We start from the raw sequence: 14,276 nt of genomic DNA on the forward strand, positions 1-14,276 counted from the left end.
GCTCTGTGCAAGCAAGTTTAAGAGGAGGAGGGGAGAGAATCCCTGGCGAAGTTGCGTGGCGGGGACTCTCCGCGCAAGCCCAGGGCGTCGCTCTCCCCTCCCGCCCCGGCTAGTGCCGCGACCCTCGGAGCCGCTCCACCTGCCGGGCCGGCCCGGGGTCTCGAGCTGCGAGGGAGCGCATTCGCGCCCTTCATCCGCGCGCGCAGCCACCTTCGCTTGCTTCTCACCCACCTCAAAGTTCATTCACAAAACTCTCAGACTTTCTCAGCCCAAAGAGGGTGAGCTGGGGAGAGGAGGCGAGAGCATCTCCCTTCCTCCTCCTCCTCCCCCCAGGTTCGAGGGCCTGGTGCCCGCCCAGAATCTGCGACAGCATCCATTTCTCCCTGCACTCGGAGGACGTACTGAGAGGGGTGGGCGAAGGGGGACCGGTCTGGGGAGTCCAGGCGGCCAGGCGAGGGGTGGGGTGGGGAGCGGTGAAGAGGAGGAGCGAGGTTTCAACTCTGGGTTCACTCTTTCAAATCGGTATCTAAGAAAGGGAGAGGGGGGTAAAACTTTTCCAGGGCCTCACTCCGACGCTCCTCCAGGCTCCCTCCGCCCCTCGCAGTCGTGACTGGCTTCTCCCCCTCTCGCCCCCTCTTCCCCAAATCTGACAACCCTGACAGATGAACAGGTAGCGGCGACGGCAGCTTTTACCTCACAAAAGTTGACGTTAACCCTTCGGCTTCAGCCCACTTCGCCCGCCGTGCAAATCAGATCCCCGTGCCCCCCGTGTAAGAAGCTCCACGCCCCCCCCACGCGCGCGCCCCGTGCCCGCTGCCAGCGCGCCCTCACCATGATCAGCGTGTGGTTCCTCTGCTCCGCCGAGGCAGCCTCCGCATCTTGCTGGGGTTTGCTCTGGTGCTGTTGCTTGCCCGTGCCGGCGCCCGATTTCTTGGCCCTCTGCTCCAGGGTCCGCTGGTAGAGGCTCACGGTGTCCCGGCGCTCCAGCTCCAGCTGCGCCACCTGAGCCTGCTGGTACCTGTTCTCGCAGTTGACGTGGTGCCGCCGGCAGCCCTCGATGCGCTGGCGGAGCCGCTCCACCACCGTGCTGTGCTTGGGGACGGCCGCCGAGCCGCCGCCGGGGCCCCCGGAGCCGCCGCCGCCGCCGCAGCCGGCAGCGGGGTGATTGCTAGTCGGAGCAGCGGGAGTACTATTGGGAGTATTATTCACACCGATCCCGGCCCCGCCGAGGCTGCTGTTCAGGCTACTGTTGATGCAAATACTACTGCCATTCGCGGCAGCAGCGGGGGCTGCGAAATCCCCCATCCTGCTCCCCGGGCACACTATTTTGGAAGAACTTTTTTTATCCACCCCCTATCAGCCTCCTCCTTGGGTCCAAGGATTAAAATAGTTTAAGTGGAACGCGGGGGAGACGCAAGCACATGGATGGAAACAGCGATCCCGACCGGGCGAAAAAAAGGGGGAGAGATTTTGGGGTGGTTTTTTGTAGTTGTTGTTTCCTTTTTTTAAACTGTAAAGCTCGAGGGGAAAAAAGGGGGGTGTTATCAGAATACCATCAGACACCTATCAACAAAAAGAATCACAACAAACTGAGCCAGCAGCAAATCGGGTTGCAACTCAAGGGAAGATCCGTTCTTCGCCTGCCTTCTTTTTATAATCCATTATTTTCTAATAAATTCCAGGAGATTTCCGGTGGTTGGCAAGCATTTTCTCCCTACGTACCGAAAAACACACCCCATGTACACACACAAGCATATGCCTCCAGTGCGGACACGCGCGACACACACTCACTCCACACCGCATCGGAAAACGGCAAGCTTGCTTATTGCATTTTCCTTCCACAAAAAAAGTTTTGGTGTTTATGCCGCCCCGTGTTCTCAAAGTACTTTGGCTGCTCAGTTGCATTTCACAGGAACCTAGATATCGAATCCTCGGGCTGGGGGAAGTAAACACATGGACAGTCCGAGGCGACTGCAAAAGTAGATCGGTGAAGTCCTTTGCAAAACGCCGCGCGGAGAGCAGCCCCTAACGCTTGGCTGGGCTGCCGCTGCCGCCGCTGCTCCTGCCACCATCACAATGATCAACTGCTCGCCGCCGCCGCCGCCTCCTCCTCCTCCTCTCGCTCCTCCACCTCCTCCTCCTCCTCCATGCCAGCGGAGTGATATCAGGACGCGCGAGCTCAGTAAACACGGCAGCGGCGGCGGCTGGAGGCCGTGAGACAAGCCCCGGGACACGGCGCAAAACCCGGCGCGGACTCTCCGCCGGCAGGAGCGGGCGCGGCGCGCACCGGCACCCGGCTCCCGCCTCCCTCTGCTCGTCCTCCCCGCCCCTCCCACGCCCCCAACCTCACTGCCACCCGGACTGGGAAGCCGGCGCTGCCAGAAAAGAGAAAAAGAAAGATTCTGGGGGATCTCGGGAATGAATCAACTTTTGACGCGCGCGCGCGCCTGTGTGTGTGTGTGTGCGCGCGCGCCTGTGTATGTGTGTGCGCGCGGACGACCGTGGGGACGCGCCTGGCTGGATTTAATTTCCTTATTCCAAACGAGGTATCAAGTGATCCCAAGTTGTTGTTATACGTTTATACATTATATTGCAGAACTGTGCATGACCAGGCAGAAACATTGAAGCTTCGCAGCAGTTGTCTGTTATCCCTATCCATGTGGAAAGAAAAAGACAAATGAGTGGCTTGTTTTTAAAACCCAGGTAATAAGTCCTCGCTAGTAGTAACCCTGCTTGTGGACACTTGTTCAAACTCTAGGCCAGTCTTAACACACAAATGCCAAATTATGAACAAAAAGAAATAGGCAACAAAAAACTTGGAATATTATTTAATTCGCTGTACATAATGATTGTTGCTATTAGGGCAATTATTGTTTTACTTACCCTTGGAAAAAAATTAAAATAAAGCAAGCAGGGACTTGGAGGTGAGACGAACAGTACATTTTAACAGACTGTTTTGAACACTAGGTGCTAATGACAGCAGTAATTAAGGGTCCTTCGTAAATCAAGTGGAAAGATTGCAGATTTCATGGATTAGAACTATAGGAAAAACACAGTATTTCATAATTGTCATAACAAAAACAATCAAATATGACAGGCATACTTTATTGCTAGATATATTTCTTTCTGTTTAAATGAATTCACAATAAGTACAGTTAAAATGGAAGAACAACCACAGAAAGTAATCTAAACTTTCTGTCATCTCCCCAGATATTGAGTATCAAAAAAAAAAAAAAACAAAACTCACTAACAACAACTAAGAATCAAATATAATATCCTTGAATCTGGACTTAACCCATTGCAAATACGTAACTTAATTAAAATGGAGAAACTGTTTCTGTGATCATTAGTAGGACAAAAATCTTGATTGTGAGCTGTTAATAATAAGGCATTTTGTATTATCTCAATAAATCTTATAGAATTAGTTTTTTGGGTAAAAATACACCTCAGTTTTCTAAAATAGCCAGGAATAAAAGAACTTCGGATCTCATGCATTAGTCATGAGATCTGATTTAAACCATCTTCATTTCTTGGCATTGCAGATTAGCATAGGATGCTATTTCTAACCTCATAGTGTCAGCAATAAGAAGCTATATTTTTCTTCAATTAATCAGGTCTATATGGTGAACTATATCTTTAACATCCATTGAATTATCTGGTAAAATGGGCAGCAAAATCTTGATCGGCATGGTGTGAGGTTACCTCTAAGCAGTGAAACCAATGTGAAAGAGTATCTTTCGCTGAAGTTGCCATACTTTTTCAGAGGGCTAGTTAGTTACCATACAACTTTGTGTATCGTAACTAACTGCCCCTCCTTCAAGTCTGTTAGGAAATGAAACTGAGTTCTATAGCAAAAAGTCAGTTCTGATTCTAAAAACATAGAGAAAATTATAAGAAATTATAAGAAAAAGACATCATGAAGTGGCCTTTGTCTATTGCACATGTTCACTAAATAATGTCTGTGTTAATTCAGGAAACATATGGTTTCACTGCAGAGAGGAAGCTATGACTCTGCATTCACTCTCCTCTCTCTGCACCAGAGTCTAATTCTTAGCCCTCCTCCTACCCCATGGCACCTCTATCACCCAGACAAGATTGCAATTTGATTTACAGAGGCAGCAAGTTTGAGGGTCTTGAGCATTGAGTCTTTAGTCTGGAGACTTGGGTTCTAATTCTAGCTTTTTTCCTATGCCTCAGAATTTAACTCTTCACTGAGAGTCTGTCATTCTGAAAAAAAAAATTCCAACGATAGCAGCAACATGCATTCCCATTGAGCTGTTTACCTCTCCTATGATGAAAGGAAGCCAAAAATACACAAGAATTTGCATCCTTCCCTTTGGGGCATGAGCAGGTGGAAGAGCACATTTTGTGGCTTTACCCCAGAGCTCCCCGAAGACAAGTGGAGCTACTCTTGCACAGCCACAGTATAGTTTGCTGCCCGAGTTTAGTGCATGAGTGGACTACAACACACACAAAAAGGTTGGCTGACTGTTCATGGGTATATGTACATACACACACACACACACACACAAGGCATCAATCTTGTATCTCGTCAAGATAGTGGGAGTGGCAGCCATGAGCTCCAAGACTGAAATGGGGGGAAAAGAAGGACTGTGAAGCTGTGTGATGGCGAATAGGGGCGGGGGGTAGGTGGGGGAGTCTTTGAGGAAATTGACCTGTGCAGTAAGTCTTCCACTGTGACACACTTGAGGTCGGAAACCCCATCCTAACTGTGCAGGACGATTAGAAGAAAAAAGCAGGAAGTGAACAAGACTTAAGTCTTGAGCAACATAGGCAAGTTACCCTGAATTAGAGATGTTCGTCTGCTCCAGTGCCTTTAGAAGAAGCAAAGGCTTTCATACTGGCTACTTCTAGATTCTCATGATATCTTCTTATAAGGTTGCCAGCTTTGCTGGTCACCATCGTAAAATACTCCTTGAAAGTCATAGAGAAGTCCATGTTCTGGGGAAGCGAGTTTAGTCCCTTCTCTCTACCAAGCACTCTGGTATCACGACCATCTTTATCTTTTATGTGAGCCTGCTACAAAGCCAAACTTCCGGATGGGAGCTATGGACACATCATGAGTGCTATTGCTCTAGAATGGCGAAGAAATCTGAGATGCCATAGCAGTGACGAGAAAGAAATTACGTGGTTGTATCCCGAGACTTTGATGATATCTCCCTGGATGCCAAGGAGAAGAAGGGCTGGATGAAGAGGTACCTGTGCCAGGCTGTCCTGAGGCTCTGCCTCTAAGCCAAAGCTGGCAGTTCTAAGAAGTTGAACCAGATTCCCTGTTCTTTAGGTCAACTCTGCGTCATCCTTCCATGTCCATCTGATAGGGCTCAGTGTCTCAGAGTCAAGAAAGAGGTCTCTGTGTAGAAACTCCAGTGTATGTGCCACTTCTGCAGCCCTATTAATGTGGATCAATAGCACTGGCTTCCTAATTGTCCCCTAAAGAATACTTGGTGACCAAGGGAGAATAGGAATCCCCTGCTGCCCACCTACGGGTAAGCAAACCTTTATATGTACCCACAGAGTGGGCCCAGGCAGTCCTGACTTACTAGCAGCAGTGGGGTGTGCCCTCAACCATCTAACGAGAGCTATCACTTCAGTAATTCCACAAATACAGTTATGGCCTGCTGTGTGCCAGGCACTGTGGTAGGCACTGGGAATACAGTATGACAGTGTATAGAACATAGTCCCTATGGACCTGGAGATGATCACACTAAGTGAAGTAAGTCAGACAGAGAAAGACAAATATCATATGATATCACTTTTATGTGGAATCTAAAAAATAGTACAAATGAACTTATTTACAATACAAAGACAGACCCACAGACAGAAAACAAACTTACTGTAGAAAGCAAACTTATGGTTACCAAAGGGGCAGGAGAGGGGAAGGATAAATTGGGAGTATGAGATTAACAGATGCACAGTAACCACATATGAAATAGGCAAACACGAGGACCTACTGTATATAGCACAGGGACTACATTCAATATCTTGTAATAAACTATAATGAAAAGAATTGAAAAAAAGAATATAGATATATACATATATATGTATAACTGAATCACTTTGCTGTACACATGAAACTAACACAATATGGTAAATCAACTATACTTCAATAAAGAGAAAAAAAAGAAGAACACAGTCCCAACCTCAATGATGGCCAACTAGACTCAGCGCGGTAGATGCAGGGACTAATATGGGACGAATATGAAGTGGGTATGGGAACACGTAAAAGAGGCCTCAAGTGCATGCTTGGAGGTCTAAGCAGGCTTCTCCAGAACTCATGCTCAAAACTGGGTAGACATGAGCCAAGCTAAGGTTGGTCGGGGGTACGAAGTGGGGAGCTAGGAAAGAGTGGAGCAAGGCTCTGAGACCTATTGTTTCAGCAAATCCACACTCGTTTCCTCTCACAGGAGCATGAGTGTGAGCGGGTGTGATTAGAAATGAGTCCGAGGCTGGGAGAAAAGCAAGAGCCAGACCGTGCAAGGCCATCCAGAAGTCTAGACTCTATCCTTGGGACCAGGCTACCATTGAAAGGATTCAAGTTGATTACACTTTTTACTTTGGCAATGCAGCAGATGTATTAGTACACTGTTTTCTAGAGCGTGTTCTGAAGAACCTGGTCCTATAAGATGTTTCACCAGAAAGGTTTCTGAGTCAAGTAAGTTTAGGAGATGATCTGTACTGCATCTCTCTCTCGAAGATTCATTACCACGGTGAAGGCCGCAAGAAATCTTTCAACAAAGCATGTTTAACTTTGTTTAGCCTAGCGGTGCCAAAGTCCTGTTATCTCCCACAGAATGAAACACACTCTAGAAAGCTCTGTGTAGGAGAGAGTAAATATCGAAGGTAGTTGTAAATCTACTTAAGTTCACAATTGCCTGGGCAGGTAGTCTGTGACAAAGGCCACACTCCCCTTACCATCTGCTTTGCCAGGATCACTAGCACCCAGGGTTCAAGACCCTTCCCTAACCTTAACTGCATGTGTTGAATTCTGACCTGTAAGCAGTAGGGAAGCAGCAACACAAAGGCAAAAATCCCAGAAGGGGTAATGTGACTAGACTTTTTCAGCATTAGTACTTTGAGTGTCATGTTAATGTCTATCTCTATATAATAAAACCTCCTTATTAGGGGGAAAGGTCAGTAATTATTTAACTGAAAATCTTAACTATGTAATATCTTTAAAGATTAAGAGTTGTATAACTTTCGAGGCATGCACTCTATCTAGTCTAACAATTACTGGCCTCTTAGAGCTACTTTAATGAGCTCCTTCTACCTTGTAAACCAATTGTATGTAGGTGACATCCCCAGGGACAAGGGGTGTTTCAAAAGTTTGTTTCCTTAAGTATTTAAATATTCCTAACAAGACCCTGATTCCACGGACTTCCCTGGTGACGCAGTTGTTAAGAATTCACCTGCCAATGCAAGGGACACGGGTTCAATCCCTGGTCCGGGAAGATCCCACATGCCACAGAGCAGCTAAACCCATATGCCACAACTACTGAGCCTGTATGCTGCAACTACTGAAGCCTGTGCGCCTAGAGCCCGTGCTCCGCAACAAGAGAAGCCACCGCAGTGAGAAGCCCGCACACCACAACGAAGAGTAGCCCCTGCTCGCAACGAGAGAAAGCCCACCCACACCCAGCAACAAAGACCCAACTCAGCCAACAACAAATAAAGACCCGTTTATGTGATTAATTTTCACTTTTTAATTACAAAAGGCTTTACTTAGCTCTAGACCAGGTCATAAATTTGAGAGGAATGTGAATTAATGGGGTTTATTTTCTTGTTCATGTATTTTAATATGTATATAATAGTTTTATGGTTATTAGGAGAAAGTTATCTAAAGTCCATGGCAGACAAATTTTTTAAAAGCCTTTCGTTCTATTTCACATGTACCTCTATTCCCAGTGCTAAGCAGTTTGAGATAACAAGGCATCGCCTTGAACAAGGTCTGGCTTCCATGTAAGACATTGAAGACCTCTGAAATGTGGGGAAAATATTTATAAAATATCTTATTTATTGAGGCCTATCGGCAGCCAAATTGTTAACTTCAAAATCAATTATTTAACAAATAATCAAAGAACTGAAAAATTGTACTTTTTTGTAGTAAACGTTTACTGGTGATCAGCAATAGCCTAGGATATAATTTTAATGGTCAACAGTCACTGAAAACTTGCTCTATTGCAGGTTCTGTTATTAGGCCCCCACTTCACTGGTGAAGAAACGGAGGCACAGAAAGCTTAAGGAACTTTCCCCAAACCAGAGATGAAGAGTGGCAGAGTCTGAACTTGAACCCAGGCCGTCGGACCCCCGGAGCACACACACTATTGAAGAAACATGACATTAGAAGAAGGTCCCTAAGGTTCCTTCTAATTTTAAGGGTCTACATTTCTATGAAATTAAGATCACTGACTTTTACCCAGATCTCACTTTAACAGAAGGCTCTTGCTGCAATGCTTAGGTGGGTTTCAGCTAAGGAGAAATTCTTCCAGAAGGCTGTCTTTGGCCAGGCTTGCCTCAGCCCCAACTCTGGGTTAGTCACCTTCTTGGTACTCTGAAAATTATGTGCAGTTCTCTGTCTTGGCACTTATACTATCACATCATATTATAATTGTCTATCTACTTGTCTGTCTCTCGCTTGTGTTCTATTAGTCTTTGGACCTAACACAGGGCCTGGCCATGACAGAGCTCCGTAACTGCATTAGAGATCATGAGTAAATGAAAGAGTGAACGGTTCAGTTTACCAAAATTACAAAATGGGAAAGGGAGTTGTGACCAATCCTCAACAACGGTCCCGAGGAGAGGAAGACTGCACTACCATTCTGTAGAAACTATTTGAATGCGGTATAAGAAAATCATAGTCAGGTGTGGCTTATTTTTTCAAAAGGCTGTTTCTCAGGGGTTTGAGGTATTCTATAAATTGGCTTAAAGAGGTGCAGGGGTGCAAGAAAGGCAAATGGAATAGAGCCAGCCTCTTACAGATTCTCTCAGAGCATCAGCTGTCTGTCAGCAAGGGGAATGGCTCATGTTTATTGTACATCCATGGCCATGGTCAGATATTAGGCAAGGCTTTTCCTGTGTTAACCAACGTAATAATCTCAACAACCCTAGGAGGTATGTAAACTAGAATTAGCCCAAATGTGCTCTAACATGAATTCAACTACATGCTCTCAGTTTTGTGTGTATATGCATATTCCATCTCTTTCTTCTGTGCTCAGAAATGAAAAAGGGAGGGAGGGAAGTTGCTCAGAATCAGTAGAGGAATGTAATACACCATGTATATTTATTTCACTTCATGGATGGTGTAAGGGTTTTAAGGTGATTACAACTATACGCCTGAGAAAGGTGTAACTCCACCATCTTTTTTTTTTTTAATAATTTAAATTTATTTATTTTTGGCTGTGTTGGGTCTTCATTTCTGTGCGAGGGCTTTCTCTAGTTGTGGCAAGCGGGGGCCACTCTTCATCACAGTGTGCGGGCCTCTCACTATGGTGGCCTCTCATTGTGGAGCACAGGCTCCAGACGCGCAGGCTCAGTAGTTGTGGCTCACGGGCCTAGTTGCTCCGCGGCATGTGGGATCCTCCCAGACCAGGGCTCAAACCCATGTCCCCTGCATTGGCAGGCAGATTCTCAACCACTGCACCACCAGGGAAGCCCCTCCACCATCTTATTATCCCCATTTTACAGGTGAGAAAATGAAGGCTTAAAGAGTTTACATAACTTGTATCCAAATCAACTCCAAAGCCTCTGTCTTACGCACCTGTCTGAATTCAGCTTTGTGTTTTGTTGTTGTTGGTGGTGTCTTGGAGCCCTTCTGTTGCTGCTATTGTCACCCATCCAGCAAATATTTATTGACAAGTCCTATATTAGATGCAAGGGATGCATACTTGAACAGAAACATTTTCCTCCCCAGGGGAGCTTAATAATCTAGTGGAGAGAAGGAAAGATAAATCATACAACAGGCTAACATAATTGTAGTCAGCTCTTTTTTTTTTTTTTTTTTTTTTTGCGGTACGCGGGCCTCTCACCGCTGTGGCCTCTCCTGTTGCGGACCGCAGGCTCCGGACGCGCAGGCTCAATGGCCATGGCTCACGGGCCCAGCCGCTCCGTGGCATGTGGGATCTTCCCGGACCGGGGCACGAACTCGTGTCCCCTGCATCGGCAGGCGGACTCTCAACCACTGCGCCACCAGGGAAGCCCTGTAGTCAGCTCTTAATTGACCAGAGTTTGAGGGAGTCATAGGAATGGGTTTGTCACAGTTAAGACAAAACCTGTGAGAAGGGGATTGGAAAAAAAATTAACCTAAGCTTAGTCAGAATGACAGCCAATATTAAGGGAAGGTTTACCGTTTTACACATGCCATTCAAAAGGTAAAAAAATAATAAGATACAACAGTTCAAGTATACAAAGCATCACTTTCATTGTCTGATGAAAAATTGCCCAAAGCTATCTGCTTAATAGTTTAATATTGCCTGTTCCTCAGCTGAACGCTCCCTTTTTAACACTGGAACAAAGCCTAAGCAACATCAGTTTGTCTTTGAGCAAAGTACATTCTTCACTGTCACTCTAGTAGACAGTCTAGGTCAGCAGTTTTAAAGCCATGTTGATCCCTAAGAATTCCCTGGGAGGGGCCTCAGGGGCTGGGCATGGCGGGGAGAGGAGTTGGTTGGTTCCTGGCTGCTCTTCAACTCAACTCAAATTGGAGTAAGATTGCCTTTGAAGAAAGGGTTCCACAGCTAAAAAGTGTTTGAAAATAGTTTTATGTTTCATCTTGTTTTGCTGGCAAAGTCTCCTTCTCTCCCCAACCCAATCTTCATCCCCCATCACACACATATTATCATTTCACTCTTCTTGATGTCACCAAATTCTGGTTCACACTGGCTCGGAATTGGTTAACTTTGGCTCCAAAATTTAGTGATCCACTTGTTAATGTCAGCTTCCTCAAATTTCTCTTCTTTTCTCTGAGCTGGGCAGGTATAAGGATGACCCAACTAAGTGTGCGCTGAAGTGGAGAAAACCATATCGTCTAGAAACACATTGGGGGAGCACTGTGCATGTTTAAAAGGCATGCTAGCATCATCTGCCTGGTGTAGTGGTGGGGTGGGGTTTGCAAGACCCTAGAGTCATGCAAAGGTAGACGGTGGATAATCTGCCTGCTAAGAAGGGTATGTCCTGGTACCACAAGGGTTTTGTCTTACTGAGTGGGGTATACAAGTTTGGGAGTCTCAGCTTTGGCTGCCATGCTTTTCATTTCTTCTGCATCCCCTCCTGCCAACTCTCTGTTAAAGAAAATCTTCAGCATGGGAAAAGGAAAAAGCCTGTAATACCTCAGGTGCCATAAGGAACAGACGAGGCACAGGGATGAAGTGATGGCTGCTCAGACAGGGGAAGTTTATTGATCCAGTTCTGCTCACCATCGGTGGATTAGTAACTGACAGATGTTGCAAAAAGACAAGAAGAAAAGGCTGATTGGCAAGGGTCAGCGTCACCCAACCTTAAAGTAGAAGCAATATGGCATCTGTTGGTTAAAATGAAGTTCCAGCCATGGACATTATACAGATCTGTAGTCATTAAAAACTTTGGGGTTTTTTTGACGCAAGCACTGGTGTTTTTTTAAAACTATGTTAATCTCCTTAAGTATTGTTGCTTTTGGCTTCTCAATTACCATGCACATGTCATCCGGTAACAGAACACCTTTATAGTTTTTCAAACCCTCCTACCTACATTCTCAGCCCATGAATTTAGCAGTGGGGTGGGGAGACTGAATGTTCCCTGGTTGCAGGGGCATGTTGGTCACCCAGATCACCTTCCTCTTGACCACAGTGATTGATGCAAAGATGGACGTGTGACTCGGACTGGTCCAATTAAAGCTCTCTCTGGGAATTTTGCTGGAAATGCCAGAAAAGGAACATTTTTATCCTCCAGGAATCATGGAAGTTAAGGACCGTAAATGCCTGGAGCTGCCTGGGGCCAGCTTTGATGTAGCAAATACAAAGCCTATTGGAAAATAAAGCCAACTCAGAGGAAAACAGAGCCAAGAAATGGAGAGTCCTCGTGACACCATTTCTGTCCCGAATCCAGGTGGGCCTACGGCCAAGGTGCCCTAGAAGTTTCAATTATATAAGCCAATAATTCTCCCTTTTCTTACATTTTCCTCCCTCCCTTCCTTCCTTCTTTCCTTCCATTCTTTCAACTGTGTGTGTGTGTGTGTGTGTTGTAATTGAAATATCCATCAATTAGGGACTGGCTAAATAAATTATAAAATATCCAAACAATGAATTTTATGCAATAATTTAAAGGATTCATATATTATTGCACACATGAATTATCGCATTACTTATCATAGCAAAAAAAAAAGTGAAAACCACTATTGGGGGATGGGAAAACTATATTATATCCATACACTCAAATAAGCAACTGTTAAAAATGAGACATGTTCAGTTATATTGATTGACATTTAAAAATCTTTAAGACATATAATTAATTGATTTTCAAAAGCAGTTTATAAAAATGCTTTTATTTTATAAAATTATGTAATTTTGTGTATATAAATCTAGCAAACTCTAGAAAGCTAGTTATTCATCATTATTTTGGGATTTTAGGTGCTTTCTACTATCATTTATTCTTTTCTTTATTGCTCTAATTGTATGCTTATATAATAAAGAGAGAAAATGAAAACTTTCTATTTTCTAGAAAGAAAGAACAATAGAGAAAGGAAAGGAAGGAGAATTTGAAGAGAAGGAAGAATGGGAGTGTCTGTAGTCTGAAGGTTGCCTAAATGATTTAGGAAAAGATTCAAGGAGTAGGTGATATCATCTCAAGAACCTTTAAAAAATATTTTCCAGATGGACAGATGAGGAAAGGGCATCCAGAAAGCTGAAACAGCAAAGGTGAAGGGGTTCAGAAAAATGAGAAACCATGATGTCTTAAGAAATACGTTTTCTGATACAGCTAAATCAGTGTTGGTAAATTAGCATTTAATCTTAATAACTAGGGCAGGATCAATTAAAGTCCATGTTAATACAAGGAATTTCATATCAGGATTGCATATGGGATGCACGAGGGAAAAGAAAAGTACTGCATCTCAAGGACACTGGTCTATGCACCCAGTTGCTTGAGTACATCTCTCCTTTGAGGTCTAATAATATCTCCAACTTAACATGTCCAAAGCAAAACTCTTGATTTCCTCTCCAAATCTGCTCCTCCTCCATAATCGTAAATTTTATGTGTCAACTTGATAGGGCCACAGGGTACCTGGATATTTGGTCAAACATTATTCTGGTGTTTCTGTGAGAGTTTTTTTGGATGAGATTAACATTTAAATCAATAGACAGGAAAGCAGACTGCCCTCCCTAATGTGGGTGTGCCTCGTTCAATCAGTTGAAGGCCTGAGCAGAACAAAAAGGCTGACCCTACTGCAAATAATAGAGAATTCTTCTTGCCTGACTGCCTTCAAACTGGGACATTGGATTTCTCCTGCCTTCACACTGGAACTGAAACACATTGGCTTTTCCTAGGTCATGAGCCTGCTGGCCTTGGGACTGGAACTGCACCATCTGCTCTCCTGGACCTGCAGCTTGCCGACTCACCTTGCAGATCTTGGTAACTGTCAGCCTCCATAATCACATGGACCAGCTCTTAATAATAAAACTCTCTCTCTCTCTCTCTCTCTCTCCCCCCCATATATATATATATATATATATATATATATACACACACACGTGCTATTGGTTCTGTTTCTCTGGAGACTCCTAATATATTCTTCCTTTCCAGTGTCCCAGTAACAGAAGAAATGGCAAAATCAATCTACCAGTGCCTTGGTAATAAAAACCTTGGGGTCATCCTTGACTGTCCTCCTCTCACTCCTAAGATTCAGCCCAAAGCAAACCATGTCAGCGCCACATTTAAAATATACCCAGAATCTGACCACTACTCATTTTCCTCCTGTGTCCATCATGGGCTAAGCCCCTGTCTTCCCCACCTGGACAAATGCAATAGTGTCCTAACTGGTCTTCCTGCTTCTGCCCTGCCCCTTTACAGACAAGTATCCACACAGCAGCCTCACTGTTCCTTTTCAAATATGTCAGTCAAATATTCTCATTTGGGGTGAAATCCAAAGTCCTCACTGTGGCCTGCAAGCTCCCACAGGGTCTGGCTGCTGCTTCTACCTCACGGGCTCTGTCTTCTGCCGCTCCTTGTTCACTCTGCTTTCTGGCCTCCTTGCCTTTTTCCTTCTTCTTCTTTGCTTTAATAAGCCAGAA

General features: G+C 45.0%; 1 protein-coding gene across 1 annotated transcript in view; it reads right to left on the reverse strand.

The window, feature by feature from the left end:
* Positions 1 to 2,019, reverse strand: part of MAML3 (mastermind like transcriptional coactivator 3) — a 447,074-nt gene extending 445,055 nt beyond the window's left edge. Inside the window, exon 1 of the mRNA XM_060115625.1 lies at positions 832 to 2,019. Coding sequence (XP_059971608.1) covers positions 832 to 1,305 — 474 coding nt within the window. The 5' untranslated portion in view covers positions 1,306 to 2,019. The remainder of the gene's footprint in view (positions 1 to 831) is intronic.
* Between the last annotated feature and the right edge of the window lie 12,257 nt (positions 2,020 to 14,276).

Source organism: Mesoplodon densirostris, chromosome 1 (assembly GCF_025265405.1).
Source record: "Mesoplodon densirostris isolate mMesDen1 chromosome 1, mMesDen1 primary haplotype, whole genome shotgun sequence".
Classification (NCBI taxonomy): Eukaryota; Metazoa; Chordata; class Mammalia; order Artiodactyla; family Ziphiidae; genus Mesoplodon; species Mesoplodon densirostris.